Raw genomic sequence first — 23156 nt, 5'->3', positions numbered from 1 at the left:
TAAGGTAGTAGCCGCTATATGAAGATGCATACCATCAACAAATTAACAGAACTCGACACTATGAGCATGGAATTTTGTCCGAACTAATCAATTGTTTTACAACATACCAAATAAAACATCGAGAGCAATAAATTCATCAAGTATCCGATAACAAAATCGAGAAACTTCTATTACTTCACCAAAAATCAACTTCAACATCAGAATATAATTTTCCATACAGGAGCAACAAAACATTGTCTAAACGATAGAATCACGAGAGAGTTCACTCTTCACGGTATTGGATATACACGCATCTCTAAGTACATTTTCAATCGGAGACTAAACTACCTATCTTACATCAACAAAAATATCTACTCAAAAAAAAAAATGAAAAAAACCGAAAACACGTCGAACCTCATGGCAAATTCCTAGAGTATACCTACGTTTGTGAGTTAAAACTCTGGGGAATAGAGATACTTCTCTTTCCCTGACCAACTATTGTTAGTCGAAATATTGATAGAGTGAATGTTAACTATGTATATATTTTTAGTAAGCTATGGGAATCATTAGCAAAGCTTAACTTGTGGAAAACCAAAACAAAAAAAAAAGGATCAAGAAAGCTGGAGAGCAATCTCTTGAAGAAGTAATTTCTTTTGAGAAGCATTGATAACGCCTTTACATTCTGCGTCTACCAAAACTTCCGACATTATAGCTGCTGCATGGCCTCTTGGTCCTTCCGTCCCGGATGCTTTTCGAAGCATAAATACCTAAACGAGCAGCTAAAAGTTTCAGTCTTGCATTTGCACAAAATAAAATAAAAAACTATATAAAGCAAAACATTATGTATATATATATATATATATATATATATATATATATATATATATATATATATTAATTTCAAATTTTCTTACACTCAAATAGTTAAAATATCAGTGGTTCCGAAAAATGTGAGATATTTTATCGAGCCATAGTATTATTACCTGTCCGTCGTGTGTTATTTCTAAACATCCAGGTTGCTGTATAAAAGGTTCCCCGTCAATTTGCACAGGGAACGGACTGGAGACGTGTATCTTTATAACTTTCCCCTGTGCTAACCTAGTTGCTTGTGAAAGTCCGACCTGCACAATATAACTAATTATTACTACATCTTCTGCAAAAGAATATCTCATATATTGAGGATGAAGTTAATTTGAACCTGGAGTTTGCCGAGGTGCCATGATCCAGTAACGCATACAACTTCAAGCATTTTGTCGTGCATGTACTGATGATTGAAATTATCGTCATGCTCATAATCATTTTGCCAGAGGTCAACTCCTCCCATGTAGCTGCCAATGTTGAGCACAATTAAACCCTCCGCATCCTGAGTTTTAAAAAAAAAAAAATCACATAAGAATGTGCATTATAACATTAAAAAAAAAAGTACAAATACTTGGATCAACCAAGTGATAAAATGCATACTTTTGGTATCTCGATATCTTTTTCGTCGACTTCCAGCCAGACTTGCCATGGCAAGTCAGCACAAGCTCTGTCCATCATATCCCTGGCACCTTCTTTCGCGTATCTTAGTTTATTCACAAACTGTTGCACGATTTAAGTCAGCCACGTGAGAGAGAAATGAAAAAAAATCGAAGCACGGATAAGTTTCCTAAAACATTAAGGAAAAAGAGGTAAGAACTTCTCACCTGACTGTAAAACTTCTCCGGGTTTTCTTCCCTATTCGTGTGAAATTCATATGCAACCTTTGCATCACATCCAATACCTACAGCAGACAAAACATGAGATTATTCAAAACCAAGAGAACCGATCAAAACTACGAAACTATTTGAGGATGGAGTCCCTTAAAAAGAAGAGAGCTCTGAAAATTACCTAAGTAGTTCATCATGAACTTTGATTTAACTTTACTAGGTTCACCGCCGGAACCTTCCTCTGTTATATTGATTTTCCAGCGGTCGAGCATAGTAACTGCTGCATGGTCTATGTCGTGCAAAAAAGTGCTCAAAGCACCTTGTCCTTCAACGACAGAAAACCCCCCACCCCAGTGCAGAGCCCTCGACAAATCATTTCCAGTACCTAAAGGAAGAACTGCAACCGGCGGGGGTGACTCGAAATTATATCTCTCTATTGCATTAAGTACCCAAGCAACTGTTCCATCACCACCACAAACCAAAACCCTAAAGTATTGCACGTTGCTGAATAGATCTAACCCAGCCTCGGGACCTTGAGAGGAACTGAGTTCAATTACCTGCAAAAGAATTAATGATATGCAACTAAATTAGAGACACTTTCAACATCTAGAAGAGTTTGGGAATTTGAAAATAATAATATGCTTGATTACATGTAACTATTGAAGCCTATTTTCTAATCGGTAGTCGAAGTTAAACAAAAATAGAGGGAAAATGATTACTTGATGATGAGCATGAGCATGAGTACTTACTTGAAGGACTGAGCAAATTAAATATGAAGTTACTGAAACCTCATTGCCATTACATGATCGTACTAATCAACGAATAGACGGAAATAGACAAAATACGGCAATTAATAAATAATAATCTATTGAAAATGTGAAACTTTACCTGCACGGGATTCAATAGCATGTTCAATCTTCTCCGCAAGATAGGCCCGTTTTGTGCTCCGCTCTTGGCATTAATAAAAACCAGAAGTGGTCTGGCATCTGAAGGCAAGTCGAGAATAGTATACTTCTTTAATTTTTTGTCACAAAAATCGACTTCATTATTCTTACTGGCTAAATCATTCAGAGAGCCTCGCTTGCTAAGAACTTTGCCAGCATTCAGAAACGGATCGTTGCTTTTCTTAATGCTAGAACTTTGAAGCCCAACAAGACCTTTGAGCACATTGAGAACCGCTCTTTTGACAGCAAAACTTTCTGGCTCCTTGCCATTAATGTACCGATTACTTCCATGTCTATTTCGATGTCGCTTTCTTCTAATCTGTCCACGAACTGTTGAAGCAATGATTTCTTCGGTAATGGAACTCAACATCTCGCTTTCGGCACTTTTGACACAAAGCGGAGAAAGAATGACTCTTCTGTGAGCACCTAGATCACAAACATCACCGGATTCTTCAGACATCTTAACCTGGCACTTGACATGTATGATTCGCTGACACCATAAGCAATACCACGCTGGAGATGAATCGATGAAAGGGATACCACACGGTTCATCGCAGTAAAAACAAAAGGCAGACATCTCAGGATTATCGTCCACGTTAAACCATCTTTCGGACCAATGGTGCTGAATTGTGTCATAACCTGCTTGCACTACACACTTGCAGTCTTTTGCTGCAAATTGGGAGCAACGGAAATGAGACGCAACACCACAAACCGAACAGCGATGTATAGGCAAGCGGGAGAGAGATTTTGTTCCTAAAGTCTGAGGGTAGATTAGGGAATTTAGGCAGACACAACATGTCGATGGCAGTCCACCAGACGCCACATCATCCATCCATGTGTGATGTGATAACGGAACTTTTAGCTTCTTCCAGGCTCGCTTTTTTGCCCTGGAAGCAGCTTTAAGCCAGTTAAGAGATGTCCTTCTCTGCCATTTCAAGAATGCGTATACGAGAGCGAAAAGCCCAAAGAACCCTGTGATTATCCATCCAAAGATGTAGCCGTAATCCAGGCTTGAACTGGCAAGAAACCTTAAAATAGGAATGCTTAAGTCATTCATCATGAATGTAAGAAATTCATTGTCGCTTTGAATTCTTGTTCAGAAGTACACTGTAGTTTCTGGAGAAAGCAAATAATGGGATGAAAACCCGACAAGTGGAGAGTGTGGTACTGCAAGAGACGAGAAGAAAAAGAAACATCAATACAACAGCAAAGTACGAGAATGAATGAAATAATGAAGCCCCTGATAGTGAAATATTATACTTGAACAAGAAAACTTATTCCAGCAAATACGAGAAGACAAATACAGGTAACAATAATTAGAAAGAAACTCAGCAACTATGGAAGTACGATACCTAGATAATCACAATCTAGACATCAACAGACAGACCATCCGATAGAAATATAATAAAATGACATGGATATGATTTTGACTTGCAATTCTCGAACACGAGTTGATTACCAACATTGGTTCAATATCATTTTTTTTAACTCGATAGCAGGCACAGGTAGCTAGATAATCTAGTCATACATGAACAAAAAATTGGGCACTGGTTGATTTTGATAACTAAGTCTTTATCGATCTCGTATTCCGAAAGTATTCAACCCCAAAACGAAATGGTAATAATTTAACTACAAGGAAGAGTCCAAACGAACGCCAGATAAATTTTTTAGATGTTAGATTAATCGACAAACCCCAAATTCCAATCTCATAAGATTATATACATATAAAACATGATTAACTCATAGATGATCACACAACAAAAATTATACAGATCCAAATATGCTCAACCAAATCGCAAACTCAATTACGGACACAATTCCACACACAGCATATCTCAATCATATATCAATCATTCAAAAAAATAACAAATAAAAAAACAAAAATCAAAATCAAACAACCCAATGTTTGCAGAATCTCCTCTACCAACAGATCATAAAATAAGATCATAAATAATAATTCTCTTTCAGCTACCAACAGATCATAAAAACGGAAACAACGTTAACACATCGGCAACAAACACAGAGAGAGAGAGAGAGAGAGAGAGAGAGAGAGAGAGAGAGAGAGAGAGAGAGAGAGAGAGAAGAGAGAGAAAACCTGATGAAAAAGGAAGGGGGGGGAGAAGAAACCCAGAAAGGGGGAAAAAATCAATAAAATGGGGAGGAGAAATTGAAGATTTATGCGCGGTGCGAGATCTTATACAATGAAACAGTATCAATCAATCAATCAAATTGCTAGAGAGAGAAAGAGAGGAGAGAGAGAGAAGAGGAGGGAAAAAGGAAAGCTTTTCTTCGTGAATGAGGAGAAAGAAAAAGTTATGTGGCGGGATTTTCCTACGCAAAAAACACGGCGGGCCCTTTGGGAAATATCGAAGCCCCTTTCTCTCTCTCTCTAAAACTCTCTCCCTCTCTCTCTAAAACTCTCTCTCTCTCTCTCTCTCTCTCTCTCTGATTCCAGTCGGTAAAACTGTGTGAGATGTCTTTTTGCGTGATGTGTTGAACAAAGTAGAGATTTGCGTACACAATAAAATACACCTAATAATATTTTATTGAAATAATATATATTAAGTAAAAGGACTTTACTTGGTTCAAACTTAATTAGTTTTTATATATAACTAAATAAATACACGGTACTAAGTACAAACCCCTGGATTTTTTATTTGGGCCATTTCAATGATTTCATACACACTCTTAATACTGGAAATATATTCGATGGTGTCGGTTCCCTAAAATTCTTTTTTCGAGATACTCCTCTGTAGATGTAAAAGTACTATTGTGCCTCTGTGCAATTTTCTCTAACTGCATTCAACATTTCCACCAATTGCATTTAACATATTTGGACTTGCATTTACCATTTTCGTTGATTTCTAATTTTAATTATTTTTGTTTATTTTTTATTCATATATATTTAGTGTTTTTTTTTATTATTGTTGTATTTTCCTATTAATTCAAATTTTGATAAATTTATTGTACTAAAATCACTACATGTGATATAGTATACTACAAGTTCTATAGTCATGTATAGATATGTAGTCATGTACTGTCTTTTTATGTCTTTTTACACCGATTATGTAGACCGTTGATTATATAATAAAAAAAAATTCATCTACACCAACAACAAAATTCACAATTTGAATCTTGATATTGTAAATCAATTAGTAGCTAACAAAAAAATTGGAAAAACACAATCATCAACATCCCTATACATCAGGAAAATCACATAGTTTATATATAACTATATATTACTACATGTGACTATATATGACTACATGTATATGACCACATGTGACTATGTGAGTATAATCTCATATAGTGTAATCTGTATTTATAGCTTCAAATCTTACTTTTCAACACGACAACAACTCCAATCTATCGGTTGCAATAAATTATTTTGATTTGACGAACACCATGTCCTCTCGGCAAAAACTTAGTGCACATAAGTTGTTCAAACACCAAGACATGTGACTATAGTTATCTATATGACTAAATTTGACTCAAATCTCAGTTTTCAACACGATAACAACTTGTTTTGAACGACGAACACAAAGTCCACTCCGCAACAATTTACTATACAGTAGTTCAAACACCAAGACCTGTTAAAAAGAAAAAGAGTTAAACAAACAACGAATTTTGCTTCAAATTTGAATCTGCACACACACATACACACACACTATCACCTATTGATATACATATACATCACCAGCATCTTCTCCCCTCGTAACTCTTACATGAGTACATGTTACTCCATGTTACTATATAGTAAAAATCATAAATCAAAATTTTCAAGGGGTAAATCATAAAATTGGACCTAAAAGATTCACCAAACCTACGAAATATCATTTAATTACGAAAGGCATGTCGTTCAAATGCAGGAAAATTTTCGAGGGGTAAATCATAAAATTGGACCTAAAAGATTCACCGAGCATACAAAATATCATTTAATTAAGATTATAATTTGAATTTTTGACTAGGATAAAAAAACTCATTGGCCTTCTCAAATATAGTTTCAAAACTAGGGGGTGTCTCACATTCTCCCTTTTTATTTTAGGGGTTATATGCTAGGAGTCCCTCAACACAAGCTTAATTTGAAGTGGATGACAACATCAAATAAAATATTTTAACTAAATCCTTGGTTCAAAATAAAATTTGACCCACATCCTTTTATTTTTGTTTAACCACAAAATACCCTTAATATAAATAATAAAAGATTAGGTTTATCTATCATTCCTCTCATTCTCTCTTCATACACTGTTTCTTTTTCCAGTCGCCTCACGCCAGCCTTTTCTCTCTTCTTTTCAACCGTTCCAACTCTCTCTCTCTCTCTCTCTCTCTCTCTCTCTCTCTCTCTCTCTCTCTCTCTCTCTCTCTCTCTCTCTCTCTCTCTCTCTCTCTCTCTCTCTCTCTCTCTCTCTCTCTCTCTCTCTCTCTCTCTCTCTCTCTATTTATGCCGCCCAACCCATTTCATTATCTCTCTCTTGTAAATCGATGGGCGGGTAACAGAGGATGCTGGCACCGCCGAGATTTGAAGATTTTGAGGATCTACTCCAAATCCATCGCGGAGCAGTAGAGGAAGTTGAAAGGGGCGACACATCTGAAGATTTCGAGGTTCTTAGAGACCTCGGCGGCGATGCAGTGGAGAGGGCGGGTAAAGAAGGGTGCAAATGAGTGGCGATGTCTACAGTGATGATGGTGGTGGTCGTGGTTATAGAGGTGATGGTTATGGTGGAGATGGCCACTGAAGATGGTGGTGTGAGGTTAGATCGATGGTGGGAGGCAATTTTTATTAACCTATGATTTTTTTACGGCGCTAGGATTTTGGTTGACAGCTAGGGTTTGGTGGATAGGAGTTGGCGGCAGCTGCGAATTGTTGGCTGTTAGGGTTTGGTCACAACTAAGAATTTGTATTGATGCTACGGTTTGGAATACTACGTCATAGTAAACATTAGTACACCGCAGTAATCATAGTACACCGTAGTATACCATAATCTACTACGGTATTAACAACATATTAAATTAAAAAATATATATATAGGTAAATTGAATTAAAAAATATAAAACATGTTTCTTTTTATAATTTTCCATATTATATAGGAAAGAGGGATTTTTTTTTTATAATATTTTAAAAATGTGAAAATGAAGGGAAAAAAAACAAAAAGAAAGAAAAACGCGTGTTTTACGTAAAAAAAAATTAAGATATTAGATGGAAAAATGAAAATATTGCAGGCTACAAAGATGATAAATGCAATTTGAATTCCACTTAATGCATATTTTGAATTTATAAATTTGTGAGTGGGGGGGGCATTTTCATAACAAATTTTACGAATGATTTGTAGCAAATGTTTAGTTGAACTTGTCATTTAGTATAATATTTTTTTGTCACTAAGGACTTATATCGTAAGACCCCTTTATTTTATTAGACATTGTCCATTTTCATTGGAAACGAAGTAGGCGGTCGTCTAGGCCCCCGGATTTTTGTAAAAATTTAGGCCCCCAAATTTTTTTATACCCTTAATATATTAGTATTTATTCAGAAAAATCTATATTATATATATAATTATTGAGAACCTAATTCATAAATATATATTGATCAACGATTTTTACTTATTTCTGAAATTCCTGTTATCATGAGGGCCCCCAATTATTAAATTTATAGTACATTAGCTATTTATTTTTATATATTTACACTACTTAAGGAAAATTATCCTTAAAAAAAATTGAGGGCACTCCAAAAACTTTAACATCACTATACCAAAAATTTATAGCATTGCCTCTGGCATATACCTTATAAAAACGAGTTAACATAGAAATTATCATTTTTTTTAGAAAAAATGAGTTTTAACGTAAAGTTTAGAAGGGCCCCATTTTTCAATCATCTTCAAATCCCGCATAGGGGGCTAAAATCTCAGGAACGGCCCTGAGTTCATGTGGAACAATATTGGGCCTATAATTAAATACTAATCCCATGCTATGAACATCGAAATATCATTTAAGTACAATTACCACCTCCATGCGTGGTCTAATTATTAAAACAAAAAAGGAAAAAAAATAAATTAAAAATAACTGGTCAACAAAATAACAAATTACAGTAATTTTTAACATCAACGAAACTAATATTATTACGTTGACTGGTCAACAAAATAACAAATTAAAAAAGTCAAAATAATAATATTGATGTGGTTGACAGTAATATTTTGGTGTTTACAGTAATTGTACTGTCAACGACAGTACATTAATGTCAGTTGACAGTACAATTACTATCAACGTTCAGCGAAGCGCATAACAAAAAAATAAGGATTAAAAAAAAAAATCAACGCCTGAAACTGACGGCAAAAGAAATAGTTTAAAAAAAGAAAAAAGTCAAAATTGAACTTTTGTGGTCAAAATTGATAAAATTGAAGTTAAATTGGGGTTACAATTAAAAATTGGGTTTAAACGATTGAGGCTAATTTTGGCATATACATTGATTTTGCCTTAATTTCACTAGTAGAAAATTTGCTTTATACTACGAATTTTTTTGCTACGGTAAAAAATCGTAATAAAATGTATTTTTTACCGGAACAATTTTGAAGTCGTAGTAAATACTAGGATTTACCGTAGCAAAAAAGTATTTGGTACAGCAATTTACTGTACCAAAGTTTTTGTCACGGCCGTAAATGCGTAGCAAAAGTCTTTTTATTACGAATTTAATACATTTTGCTACGGTTAATGGTCGTAGTAAAAAATCATTTTTCTACTAGTGTTTGTAACACATATTAACGCGACGGGTTTATTGGCCTAAGAGATATAACCTCTGAACTTAGAATAATAAAACTGGTTGGTCAGAAACTTATGCATAGGACCGACAATTGAGGTGGGTCTGCCCGAAGCCCGATAGCTCAGCCCTATTTTATTTGAGCCGAGCCCGATTAGTTGTGAGTCGGGCCGAGTTTGACCAGTTTCATTAAACCCGATTAAACTATGGGCCGAGTTTGAGCTTACCAAGGCTCAGTCTAAATAAACAAATAATTTAAAAGAAATAAATAATACGGGATTTAGCATTTCAGTTTGTTTTAGCAGTTTGATATAATATAGGGGTACTAAATGCAATAAACTCAAATTAAATGACTAAATATAGGCTAACAAGGAAAGTAAATAATCCTACATAAATTAAAATATTAAATCCTAATTCACAAATGGTAACAAGTGTGGTGATCGAAATTCATAATCTTGGAAATTATTACAATAAGATTTACAAAATAAGAATCAAATATATTGTAATCTGCAAATTAAATAGAAAAATAATTAGTTTAATTAATCCTAAGCATTCTAAACTTGCCCTATAAAACGAAGTTGAAACACGACCATCAAAATATCTTTTCTCATCTGCAGACATCTAGAGACTAGAACACAAGTAAATCACAACAATGAAGCATTTTGTCTTGCCTGTTTTCCTTCTACTTATACTTCTAGGTAATAAATAATCTTCAACTTCTTTTTTTTGTGCTTGTTTATTTATTTATTTATTTTATTTTTCCGATTCCGTTTCAAAAACTTCGGAATACACATTCCAACACACATCAATTTCATCGCATGGTTATCGAATGTGTGATATGATCATGCCATTATTTTCTATAGCGTGTGGAAGATCCATATTCAAGAGGGGAAAAATACAGTTTTCATCTCTCAAGTTTGCACTAATTTCACATTTGGTCCCTCAAGTTCATAAAAAAACATATTTGGTCCTTCATGTTTCAAAAATTACCGTTAGTACAATTGGAATCAAACATGTCACCATCACTGCCCTTAATTGTTTTTTTGTTTTTTACATGGGCAACCAAATATGAAACATGTCCAAACTTGAGGGGTGAAAACTATAATAAATGTATTTTAATTAAATGATAGTTGTTAATGCAGGTAATATTGAGGTTAAGGCAAAAATATGCAAAGAGGAACGTCCTGAAAAGGGATTGGATATATGTGAGAGGGCAAAATGTATGGATGAGTGTATGAAAAGGCATGGGAGTTTGGCACTGGGAAGATGCTACTTCATTGATACTTGTTTGTGTCAATATCCTTGTCCACATTAATATATTATTTATTTATTGGGGTCGAAATTGAATTAAAAGGAGATCTTATTAATAAATGAATAATTTCTTAACGAGTGTGTATCAAATGCATGTTTTTTTTGTTTTAAATACTTTATTTGCCACTAAATGCAATATATACTTATGTTAATGTGTTTGTAACCAAACAAACTTCAATTTAAAAATTGTAGTAGGGTTTGATTATTTAATTTGCTAGTATTAGATTGAGGGCTCGTCATTTGTAGAATAGAGTGATTCGGCAAATTCACTCAATTGAAATCAAATTATTTTGTATCCCTTACTTCTTTATTGATTCACAAACACCTCACACACAATTAGAAATTACAATGTCAAAAAATCAGACAAGAAAACTTTACATAATAAAATTTTCTTCGTCAAACAACAATCTCTCTCTCTCTCTCTCTCTCTCTCTCTCTCTCTCTCTCTCTCTCTCTCTCTCTCTCTCTCTCTCTCTCTCTCAATAAAATGAATAAGCTAGATGAGTCTTCATTCTGTTAAATGCTCCCGTTGTTGTGTCTACTTGCATATGCAAGATGCCACTTGCACAATTCATCATGTTCCACCTCAACATGAGCTATAGTTAGAGGGAATTGCAATCCCCTACACTCGAGTGCATAACTCTTAGTTGATCAGCTTAGAGTCTTCTTTTGCCACATGGACCAACAGCTTCCTAAGAGATTGGAGATCGAACTAACAAACTTAACTCAAGTTAATTCGATATTATGTAATTAAACGAGTTGTAGTAAAATTGTCACAAATTATTGGACACCATACATTTTAATTGGATTTCGATCTAGAGCGTACACATGGTATAATATTGGGCTTCTAATTAAATATGAGACGAGCTATTTTCACCCTCAAAATGTCTTATTTCACCACTAAATTAAATATGTTTCCTATTTTACCCTTTTCTTCTTCTTTCACCTATATTTTTATAAATTTATAAAAACCATCCATTGATAAAGTAATTAACATATTTATAAAAAAAAATCCACCATTTTCAGAATCTTTACATCAATATTTCACCCTCTTCACCTTATGAATAATATTTTCACCAGAGAAAAACATTTTTGAAGTTCAAAAAGAGCAAAAATTTACGTTTTTTGATAAATAAATTAAAAGTGCTTGTGAAGGTCCTGAACTTCCTCTAGAATTGGTCAGTTTGGCTTAATATAATTTCGTTTCCTCAAAAAGAAAATTACATAACTGGAGGTCTTCTTCTAAAGAAGTTTAAATATCTTTTAATTAATATTTCAATGCAAAAACAAAAATTAAAAAAATTAAAAAGTTTAAATAATAAAATAAAATAGGAATAACTTAGAACACATGAAGATTAAAAAAATATAAAGAAGAGTGATGGATTATAAATTTGAGGGGTATTTATGATATTTTATACATCTTTGGTAGTGAATTGAGATACTATGGAGATGGAAAGAACACCACTCTTAAATATTTAACCCAAGCCAAGCCAAAATTGGGCGATAGCCACAAATTTAACTTAACTATGGACATTGAAATATCAAATGAAGTACAATTACAAGCTCCATATTTGGTCTATATATATTTATGTAAAAAAAAAACTCTAAATAAATAAACTATAATTTACAACTCAAACCAACGATATGTCAAAAATCTTATTCATGAAATATCATAATCAACAATAAATAAATAAATAAAAAGAGCAGTATTACAAATAATCCCATAAAGTATGCTTAGATAGCTTGATAGGGTTACATTGTCCATTAATAATGTAATATATAATTATCTTTTGTTTGAGATTTGTCATTTACCTACTTATCTTAAACAAAAAGAATTAGTGAATGTGATTATATGCATAACATCTACAAAATTTTATGATAAAGAAAAAATTAAATTAATGTAATCTAATTATCTTCTACCCTATATATATAATACATAATTGGACAATCCATATATTATTATTCTCATTCACAAACATATATCCACAAGTAAATCTCAAATGAAGCAATCCATTTTGTCTGCTCTTCTTCTACTTGCACTTCTAATCTTCCAAGGTATATATTAATTAATTAATTTTTTTTTTTTTTGCAAATTACAAGGACCCTGAGATATGACCTAATTACGAAAAAACTCTCATTGTTTGCATAATTACAATACAAGCACTCCCTAAAGTATTCGTTGTCTAACGAACTTATCCTCACATAGTTAACAATAACATAATCAAATAGACCATAAGTCCCTTAGGGGTCTAATTGTAAATTTTGTAAAACAATTCTATAAATTTTTTTATATAAATTTATTTCATAAACTTTTTTTTTTCAAACATTTTTTTGTTTGTGTTAAGTAGCTGTTTTGTGTAAAAGGGGTTATGTGTAAAGTTTTACGGCCAAATATAAGAAAATTAGAAAATTAAATTTATGATTGTTTTTCTCTTACCCATTTAATTATTTAACATATGAATATTTTAGACAATTATTATGTTCAGTTAGGGTTTTTTGCGGTCCGTTAGTTTTGGGGTGCTTGTAATTACGCAAACAATGAGGGATTTTTTCGTAATTAGACCTTAACTCATGGGCAGTGGCGGATCCACCAATGGTCTAGGGTGTGCAGTTGCACACCCTTGATTTTAGACAGATAGTACTGTTATACATAAGTTGTCAAAAAAAGCTGTTGGTTGAGGTGGTAAAGATACTCTGCATCCATTAATATGTCTTGTAAATTGTAAATTTTTGGTCCACTATTTTTAAAAAGTGATATTTAAATTTTTTATTCTACAATTTCGACTCTCAAAAATTGATTTCCTTTTCAAATCTTAAACATTTTCACCTTTTTCTCTTTAAATATTTCTACAATTCACCTAAAATTTGTAAATTATAAATTTTTGGTCCACTATTTCTATAAAGTGATATTTAAATTTTTTATTCTACAATTTCGAACACTCTTAGCAAAAATCATGGATTCGCCACTGCTCATGGGGTCCTTGTAATTTACCCTTTTTTATTTTTTCAAATTTAAATCGTGTTTAATTTTATGAAAGAAAAAAAAGGAATTAAACATATCACATAATATTTTCTTTTATTTTATTTTGTAATAAATATAGGTAAGATGGAAGTGAAGGCACAAACGTGTTCAGGAGAAGTTCCTTTGCCGGGACGTGGGCTATGCGACATAGCAACATGCAACCGAGAGTGTCAGAAAAGACATGGCACTTCTGCGCAAGGACGATGTGTCTTCGTCGATACTTGTAATTGCAAATTTCCATGTAATAAATAACCATATCATATCATATTATTATTTATTAATTAGGTGCCATTTAGCTTAAATAAATTCGAGATTTAAAAATAAAAAAATTTGGATGTGGCTATTATTGCTCCTTATATCAAAAACGCCTTCTTGATTTAATTATTTTAAGGGTAAATTACGAAAACCCCTCTCCTATTTAGGGATTACAACCACCCCTCAACTATTTATTATTTTACGAAAAGACATCTCTATAGTTAAATTTAGGGATGTTAATTCAGTAAAATCGGACCGAAATTCATGTACGCCAACATTTCATACCGTTTACCGAACTAAATATACAATTTGGTTCGGTAAATAACCGAATTACATAAATTTTATGTAAAAAATATTTAAAAGGACGGGAACAATATGGATTTTTTTTCTTAATTTGACCATAACTCAGGGGAATTGCCGTAATTTGGCCTTTTTTTAATGGCTATTGTTTCAAGTTAATACATTATGTAGGTTTATTTGATGTTACAACCGATAAAATACACCAAAAAGTTATTAACCGTTGATCTGCATATAATCACATAAATAGATACACCAATGTGTATATGTGTTTAGATAATCAGCTAGTATATCTCATCAGGTATAGCGTCTCGATAAAATACAAGGTACATGCGTTTACTTTTTGTATTCTAACTTCTAACCATATAAACTTCAATATGATTATAGTATTAATGGGACCTTTAGCAAACCTTCCCTTTCAATTTGTAACACAATACTATTTTTTTTTTAAATAAAAAATAATAAAATTGGCCTTATATTAAAGTAGGCGCACTTGAAGGAATTAGGTTCACCGAGACCTCTCACCAAACGCAATTACGGGATTAGTTAGAAGGCAGAAGTTGGATGTTGGGAGATAGACTAGGGATTGTTAATATGTGAAAAATACTGTAAGTAGAAACAATTTTATAAATTATGAGAATATATATAAATTCCTCATTAAAAGATGATTTATTAAAATTCTTAGAAAAAAATTTATATCCAAAAATATGCATTTAAATATTTAAAAAAAGATTTAAAATTTTCAACTTTTAATTAACTCGATTATATGATGTAAATTATCCATCATTGGATATTGGATGTGGTTAATAGTAATAAATTATAATAAAACGAGTCTACATAAAAGTGTGTCTACTCAAGTCACTCACTAGTCGGATTGCCCGAAAGCATCGTCGCTTGTGTCGTTGTAGAGTACCTTTCTTTGAGAGAGAATATTCCTAAGGGCTCCTGTCTATTAGTCCATTATGCTTCCGGTATTCTGGATTCCAGGCGACCCTAATGGATGAAACTTCCAATTCATTAGGCAACACTACTTCCATCCCATAAACCAAGGAGTATGGAGTAGTGCTGGTTAGGGGTGTGCATTCGGGTCGGGTTGGATTTCTCGGGTTTTTTATATAGAAATCATTACCCGAACCCAACCCGAAATATTCGGGTACCCGGCAACCAGGTACCCGGTTATTTCAGGTCGGGTTTCGGGTTTCTTCTTCTTCCTTTTTTTTTCTTTTTTTCTGCTTGGTTTTTTTTTTCTTTTTTTTTTTGACACCAATATTCAATAATAATGTTGATATTCGAACTATTACATATTACAAAGTCATTTATGTATTATAAAAAATAATAAAAAAGTTAGGTGCCAATATAAAAACTTGAACGACTAAACAAATTATTGGAATATAAAAACAAGAATTGGAAGTTCAAAATGAAATATATTAGATGGAACTCAATAATAAATAATAAAAAGAATATATAGATGATATCAAATTAGATGAGCTAGCAATTGGGTTGGGCTTGGGTGAAAATGGGCTATGTAGTTTTTTTTTTTTTTTGCCGGGTACCCGATCGGATACCCGATTAGCAACTCTAAAACCCGGACCCGACCCGGTTAAAGAACACCGGATACCCGAACCCGGCAAAACCCAGTAGACTTTAAAATTACCCGATCCGGTCGGATAAAACTCGACCGGTACGGGTCATAACCGGAATAACCCAATCCGAATGCCAACCCCTAGTGCTGGTGGAAGTCCGAATGGAGGTCCGATACCTCTAGAGGGCAAGTGGCCACTCTTCGGGCCAATCTCGATATGTTTTTGTCATCTTCAGCAGGATCCGACCTATGTTTTTTTTCTTTGTTGTGTCCTTTGCTCTATTGGTATAGGGCATGTACGGCGAGGATTTGTGTTGTTCCGCTATTAGGTTCTACTAATCAAATAATAGGGGCTAGTAAAACGTCCGATTGACAAAATTAGTATGTTTTCAAACCCGTTACAATAGTTGAAACCCGCAATTAGGTCTTATTATTTCATTAAATTAGTAACATCCATCTCCCTGCGATTAATTTTGTAGGGGACTAAGAAGGGAAAAAAAATATAATATCCGTAAAATCATTTATTACTATCGTTAACCATGTGGTTTTAAAGTTAATTCATATATAATAACCGAATTTCATAAATTTAATAGAAATTAGTCAAAGAAATCAAAAATTGGTTAAACTTATTTTGAATAGTTGATAAGATCTAACGTCAGATAAGTTGTTACATGTTATTTTTAAAATTAATTTTTAAAGTACTTGAATAATAAACTTATAAGATATTCGTTATAAGACCGTAAAGAAAAATAGGTGGAGTAGAGGTATTTCATAAAAAAAATCTTCAAAATTCTCTTTAGCAGCTTATTTTTTGAATTTTTAAGATATTTTCTAAAAAATACGCAAAACTTTGAAAGAGCTTATATGTTTTAAACATCTCACAAACTATTTTTAACAGTTTATAAGCTTAACGAAACACACTTTAACTAAATAATTAATTAGTCAGTAGAGAATTAATTCAATCTCATCTACTTCAGTCTGATATAGGTATAACGATCCCTAAGAATACTAAAAATAGAATTATAAATCCGATGTATGATAGATGACTGAAATGAATAGTTCTGACAATACTTGTAACTTAAGGCCTCGTTTAGCTGGGAAGATTCACAATAATTAACTAAATAACTTCCCGGGTTGACGAAAATATTATATTATAATGAGGCCTATCTAGCCTTTTATGGATCTTTCGTGGTCAAATAATACAACCGAATTTTCATCAAATAATCTTATATTGACTAAAAGTAGAAGAAGAGCAGGCAAAACAAAAAGCTTCATTTTTTTATTACAAGATATTTAAACTTCCATATCAGATGATCTGCACACATGGCCGGTCCCAGGGTCTCGAAGGCCCGAGGCAAGAAACGAAAACGAGGCCCTCTTAATTACCAACTTTATTTTGACTTATCAACTCATTCATCAACCACAATTCCACAACTTTATCTTCAATATATTTTTGCAAGATAATTTATTTAAATCTAAGAGCTCCGTTTGTGATTTTTTTTTAATATTCCAACTCAAACTTTACATTGCTCATTGTGCGATAGATACTGACAGATAAAGTTAATTAATTCTTAGCTTCTCATTCAATAGAGAAGAAAAGAAAAAAAAAAGGAGGGAAATTAAAAAAATAAAATCAGAAAGAAAAAAGAGGGAAATTTGGGAAATTCAAAATATAAAATTAAAAAGAAAAAAGAGGGATATTAAAAAATAAAATTAAAAAGGAAAAAAAGAGGGAAATTAAAAGTAAAATTAAAAAAAGAAAAAGAATAAACAAAACAAAGAGAGAGGAAAGGCAACTTCTAGACGGTAAGTCTAAGGAATCGAACACGCAACACACAAAAACATATGAGAACAACTTAACCAACATTGTTAAAGGCAATTCTTATTAGCATTTTGTAGCTCAATAGTTATCTCAACATTTCACATAATTGAAGGCCCTAAAAGTTTTCGATTTTTCCGAGACCCAAGGCAACGGCCATGCACATTATGTAATTTTTTGTTTGTTGAGGAAAAACAATTATGTTGAGATAAAACTGGCCAATTATGGAGGAAGGTCGAGACTTTCCATATAAACACTCTTAATTTATTTATCCAAGAACATGAAATTCCTACTCTTTTTGACCAAGATGTTTTTTCTTCAATGAAGGTATTTTGCACTTAAGATAGAGAGGGTGAGATTTTGCGTTAAAGATTCCAGCAAAAAATAGTGAAGTTCTTTTTATAAATATTTTAATTAGTTTAGTGGTGGACGATTTATTAAGTATGAAATATATTGAATTTAGTGATGAAATAAGATATTTTGAGGGTGAAAATAACACGTTTCAATTTATATATGGGTATTGTCCTATAAATTATGGCAATTTATACCAAAAAATCCTCAAGCATTAACAAATTTTTCATTCAAATACTTAGAAAGTATCTTATATCCAAAAGTTCCCGAATTTAAAATATTTATAAAAGGAATTGTCAACTTTTAGTTAACTCAGTTAGATGTAGGGGTGAGATCGGCTCGGATCGGGTCGGTTTTAGCCTCAAACCGAACCTGGAACCGAAATGGTCGGTTCACAAAGAACCAAAAACCAAACCGGTCGGTTCATGTCGGTTCGGTTCTAGTCGGTTTTTCGGTTTTTTTTTCGGTTTCGGTTTTTTTTCGGTTCCTAAATTCTCGGTTCGGTTTCTTAACGGTTCCGGTTTTCGGGTCGGTTTTCAGCCTTTTTTTTCTCTAAAACAAATCTAAATAAGCCCAAAATATACTAAAAATAATTCAGCCCATTTTGAACCAACAAAGCCCAAAAGTGTCAAAAAAAAAAACCCAAAACTCAGCACAAAATCAGCCCATACACAAAAAAATCACATCACAACATTTAAAAAAATTAAAAAAGAAACAACAATCACGAAAAATCAGGAATATATATTAGGCCCTATCAAAACGACGTCGTTTCGGGTCGGTTCGGTACATCGGCTCGGTTAACCACTTGGAAAACCGAGTGTGAACCGAAAATTTCGGTTCGGCGGAAATAAAAAACCGTATATGCGGTTCTTGCTTCGGGACGGCATATTTCGGGTCGGTTTTTCGGTTCTCGGATTTTTTTTGCTCACCCCTAGTTAGATGAGCGAAATTATCCATTCAGCTACTAGACCTAACAGAATAAATATATTGCATATTTTAAATATTTTAGTAGAAATGTGATGGTTTAGTAGTAGAACTAGTATTTTTCTCTGTGCGATGCATGGGGTGACATTATAAAATGGAAAGTAATAATATTAATATCATTCAGTAAATTACATAGAAAAACTAGAAAAGCAATCTCGTTTTCTACACCGCGAACACATGTCTAACCAAGTAGAGACTATTTAGAAAATGAACACAAATCTCTTCTAAAATGTGTCACACATACTGACATCTCTCTCCCTATTTTTTTGTCAATTGTGGAACTAAAGAAATTTGAAAATCAAAATATGAAAAGTAGTAAAAAATCAAATACTCGTGAAAAACACAAAAACCTGACATGCGAAGGCGGCATAGATTATTGATTAGATGAAAGAGATGACAAAACAAATAATAATAATAATCTCTATAAAGTGATTCTTAGTGTTCTTGGATGTTCTTGGCTACATGTATATATTGGGAAATTTATGGAGTGAGATTGAGAAATCCTTGAAAAAAAACTGCATACAGAAAGTGGGGAAGTTAAGAAGAGAAGTTGAAGATCATGTTTAGAGGAAAACGAAAAAAAATGGAGAAAAAAAATGCATAGTTGATCGTGTTTAGTGGGAAAGGGGAAAAACTGAAAAAGAAAAAGAAAATAATTAAAAAAACGTGTGCGATAAAAAATGAGAGAAAAGTTGGTGGTGGAAGAGAAAAAAAGAAGAAAAAGAGAAAGTATATAATTAAAAAAAAAAAATCGAAACAAAAATTCAAAGTTGATCGTGTTTAGTAGGAAATGGAAAAAAGAAGAAGAAGAGAAAAAAGAAAAAGAAAATAATTAAAAATGTATGCAATAAAAAAGAGAGAAAAGTTAGTGATAGAAGGGAAAAAAAAAAGAAAAAGAAAAAGAAAATAATAAATAAAATTAAAATTATAAAAAAAAAAAAAAAAAAAAAAAAAAAACGTTTTATATAAATAATGAGAAGAAACAAATAAGTTTGTATAATATGTTCCAAAATTGGCAAAATGTTGATCGAAATTTGGAAATTTCAATTGTTTAGTCAACGGAGATACAAAATAATCCATTGATGGATTTTGAAAGAAGTAAACTTGTACCGATTTACCACATCCGAAACCAGTTTAGCTATATCTATGCGACACTAGTAGAAAATTTGTTTATTACAACGAATTTTTTTGCTACGGTAAAAAACCGTAATAAAAGGTACTTTTTGATACGGACCAATTTTGAAGTCGTAGTAAATACTGATTTACCGCAGCAAAAAAGTATTGGGTACGACCATTTACCGTAACAAAACTTTTGTCACGCCCGTATATGCTACGGGGCAAATTCGTAGCAAATGCATAGCAAAAGCCTTTTTAGTACGAATTTGATACCTTTTGTTACGAACCTTACGGTTAATGATCGTGGTAAAAAACAATTTTTCTGTTAATATAAGTAAACTCCATTCAGAAGAAAGTTGCAAGAGTTTATTAACAAAAGCCATGATTGAAGATACAAATTATTTGAGATACCAATGCATGAAAGTTCTTCACCCGTTACAATTTTTTACGAACCAAAAGAAAAGAAAAGAAAATAATTCGAACGAGAAATGGGGGAGCAGCGGCGGGTCTATAATGGTTCTAGGGTGTGCACTTGCAAACCCTTGGATTAAAAAAAAAAAAAAAAAAAAAAAAAAAAAAAAAAAAAAAAAAAAAAAAAAAAAAACTATATATATATAATAACTTAGGGTACTTTTAATATATCAAGTTAAAAGGGACTAATCTGAAAATAAGTAAAATATATACATACACCTTACCTAAAAGTAGGGCCGAGTGCATCCCAAACTTTGGGAGAGTAGACTCAAGCCCACCCTCAGTTTACTAATTCTCCCCATATTATACCTATATATCAATTAAACCCACCCAATTTTTATTAATTAGCCCACCAAAATCCAAATTAATACAAGAAAAGCCCCAATTATTATTAATTAGTCCACCCAAAATTCAAATTAATGCAAAAAACTCCTTTTTTTTTTTTTTTTGATTTTCTTCTTTTTATTATCCTATTTACTGATTTTGTCACAAAAAAATCCTAATTTTTTTTCGGGGGCGCTGCCCCCGAACCCCCGAAAATTTAAGCCCACCTTGTAAAATATTCATGGACTCGCCACTGCCTAAAAGTCAACAAAACCCTTTCCACTTTCTTTTTCCAATTTCTCACGCAGTCAACCAACATTTTTTTTATTAAATTCCGCACCCCCTTGATGTAAAACCGGATTCGCCACCGGGGAAGAAAGAAGTAGAAGTGTGATGGTTTTACAAAGAGAAACTGGGGATGGTTGTGGGAAATAAGGTACAACGAAGAGGCGCTTTGAGAGAATCCTACGTGTAAAATGATTTATTCCAAAAGTGGATCCACAAAAACGTAACCGACGTTATTCCTTTTATATATAAGATAACCTTCTATGCTAAATAAATTATATCGTAGTAGCATTTTTACTAATACTAATAATACGATAATTTGTTTTAGCAGTTTGATATAATATAGGGGTACTAAATGCAATTAATTCAAATTAAATAACTAAATATAGGATAACAAGGAAAGTAAATAATCCTACATAAATTAAAATATTAATTCCTAATTCACAAATGGTAACAAGTGTGATGATCGAAATTCATAATCTTGGGATGTACTTATGATTAAAAGATTATTATTGGAAATTATTACAATAAGATTTACTAAATAAGAATCAAATATATTGTAATCTGCAAATTAAATAGAAAAATAATTAGTTTAATTAATCCTAAGCATCCTAAACTTACCCTATAAAACGAAGTTAAAACACGACCATCAAAATATTTTTTCTCATTTGCAGACATCTACAACACAAGTAAATCACAAAAATGAAGCACTTTGTTTTGCCTACCTTCCTTTTACTTTTACTTCTAATTAACTACGGTAATAATCTTCAACTTTTTAATTTTTTATTTTTTATTTTTCTTTGCTTTTTTTTTTGTGCTAAAAAAAATAGAGTTTGGAGGTCTAAATGATTTTTTTTTTAAATTATCAATTTCGTTTGTAAAGTGTAGGATAAATTTTCAATTCCGTCCCAAAAAAAAAAAATGTACCGATTCGTAAGTTCACTTCGTTCGAATATATGAAATTTGTGGAAGATCCATATTCAAGCAGATTTTTATATAAAAATAAAAATCACGTGGCTCCCTTATTTTTTTTTTTTTTTTAATTTCTGTTAAATTTTTTAAATTTAAATGAAAAAATATATCTATATAATTGTGTATTTAATAGTGAGAGGAAATAAAACAAATTGTCCATGTATTATTTTGAATGAATTTTACTTGTAAATGCAGGTAAGATGGAGGTTAAAGCAGAAACATGTACAGAGGAACTTCCTCCGCAAGGAATCGATCTATGCGAGAAGGCAAAATGCCAAGACGAGTGTGTGAAAAGACACGGGAGTTCGGCCTCTGGACGATGTTACCTGGTCGATTCTTGTTTGTGTTACTATTCATGTGTTGGGAAATTCGGTTAAACTCAACTTTAGTAAAATATTTTAAGTAAGTTCCGTTTATCGTAACTGGAAATAAAATATATATTTACACTCTATGTTTCGAGTTGATTAGTTAATTTCTCAAAACCGCGTATGGATGAATGATAAATTAATGCATTTAGATGAACACTTAAATGAGATCAATTATGAGGGGAAAATGAAAAATCATAATCCCACATTAGATTTTTTATTATTTTATGAGAACACTTTAAATAGTGATAGATGGACTAAGTTTGAGCTTAAGTGCAAAGCTACATGCGCCCGCTATCGCCTTCTCGGCCCGAGCCCGCGACCCTTGAGCTTGTTTTGGATCCAAATTAATGAAGTTTTGTGAGTTTAATTAATTAAATTCAAAATTAATTAAATCTACCTAATCGGAGCATGACACGTGTCATCCTTGAGTGACATCATTCGTCCACGCGTGCGCCAAGTGGCGCCTCTCATTCAAAAGGTGGCCTTTGAACCGAATTGGTTCTTGGTCCTTGTGAAAAAGGTATGTCCTTTTTGGACCCCTCATTTTTCAAGAAAGCTGTGACTTTTATAGTCCTATAATTGGGTAATTGGCACTTTGCACCCTCGAATTACATGTTATTGGCACTTTGCAGCCTGAAAT

The 23156-nt window shown here is 32.6% G+C and overlaps 1 protein-coding gene and 2 long non-coding RNA genes across 4 annotated transcripts; 2 read left to right on the top strand and 1 right to left on the bottom strand.

Moving 5' to 3' along the window:
• Window positions 1-141: 141 nt before the first annotated feature.
• DGK2 (diacylglycerol kinase 2) lies at window positions 142-5129 on the bottom strand. 2 transcript variants are annotated; one of them, XM_012984031.2, is made up of 8 exons: window positions 4707-5129; window positions 2556-3778; window positions 1849-2224; window positions 1665-1741; window positions 1441-1560; window positions 1178-1342; window positions 963-1100; window positions 142-746 (listed from the first exon to the last, which is right to left on the bottom strand). In XM_012984031.2, the coding sequence occupies exons 2-8, from the start codon at window positions 3669-3671 to the stop codon at window positions 591-593; spliced, it is 2148 nt and encodes a 715-aa protein (XP_012839485.2). In that variant the 5' UTR covers window positions 3672-3778; window positions 4707-5129; the 3' UTR covers window positions 142-590. The 2 variants fall into 2 exon arrangements, with proteins under 2 accessions (XP_012839485.2, XP_088683004.1); XM_088826878.1 differs by having other exon boundaries at window positions 2556-3851; window positions 3902-5057.
• A 4829-nt stretch (window positions 5130-9958) lies between these two features.
• LOC148766258 (uncharacterized) lies at window positions 9959-10760 on the top strand. Its single transcript, XR_016035117.1, has 2 exons — window positions 9959-10057; window positions 10502-10760. It is a non-coding gene; the product is annotated as an uncharacterized LOC148766258 (long non-coding RNA).
• Window positions 10761-12623: 1863 nt separating this feature from the next.
• Window positions 12624-14057, top strand: LOC148766257 (uncharacterized). Its single transcript, XR_016034981.1, has 2 exons — window positions 12624-12725; window positions 13772-14057. It is a non-coding gene; the product is annotated as an uncharacterized LOC148766257 (long non-coding RNA).
• The last annotated feature ends 9099 nt before the right edge of the window (window positions 14058-23156 follow it).

Source organism: Erythranthe guttata, chromosome 12, assembly GCF_056151865.1.
Source record: "Erythranthe guttata isolate IM_541 chromosome 12, IM_541, whole genome shotgun sequence".
NCBI lineage: Eukaryota > Viridiplantae > Streptophyta > Magnoliopsida > Lamiales > Phrymaceae > Erythranthe > Erythranthe guttata.
The sequence above is the reverse complement of the archived record's forward strand: the minus strand, read 5'-3'. Positions and strand labels throughout refer to the sequence as shown.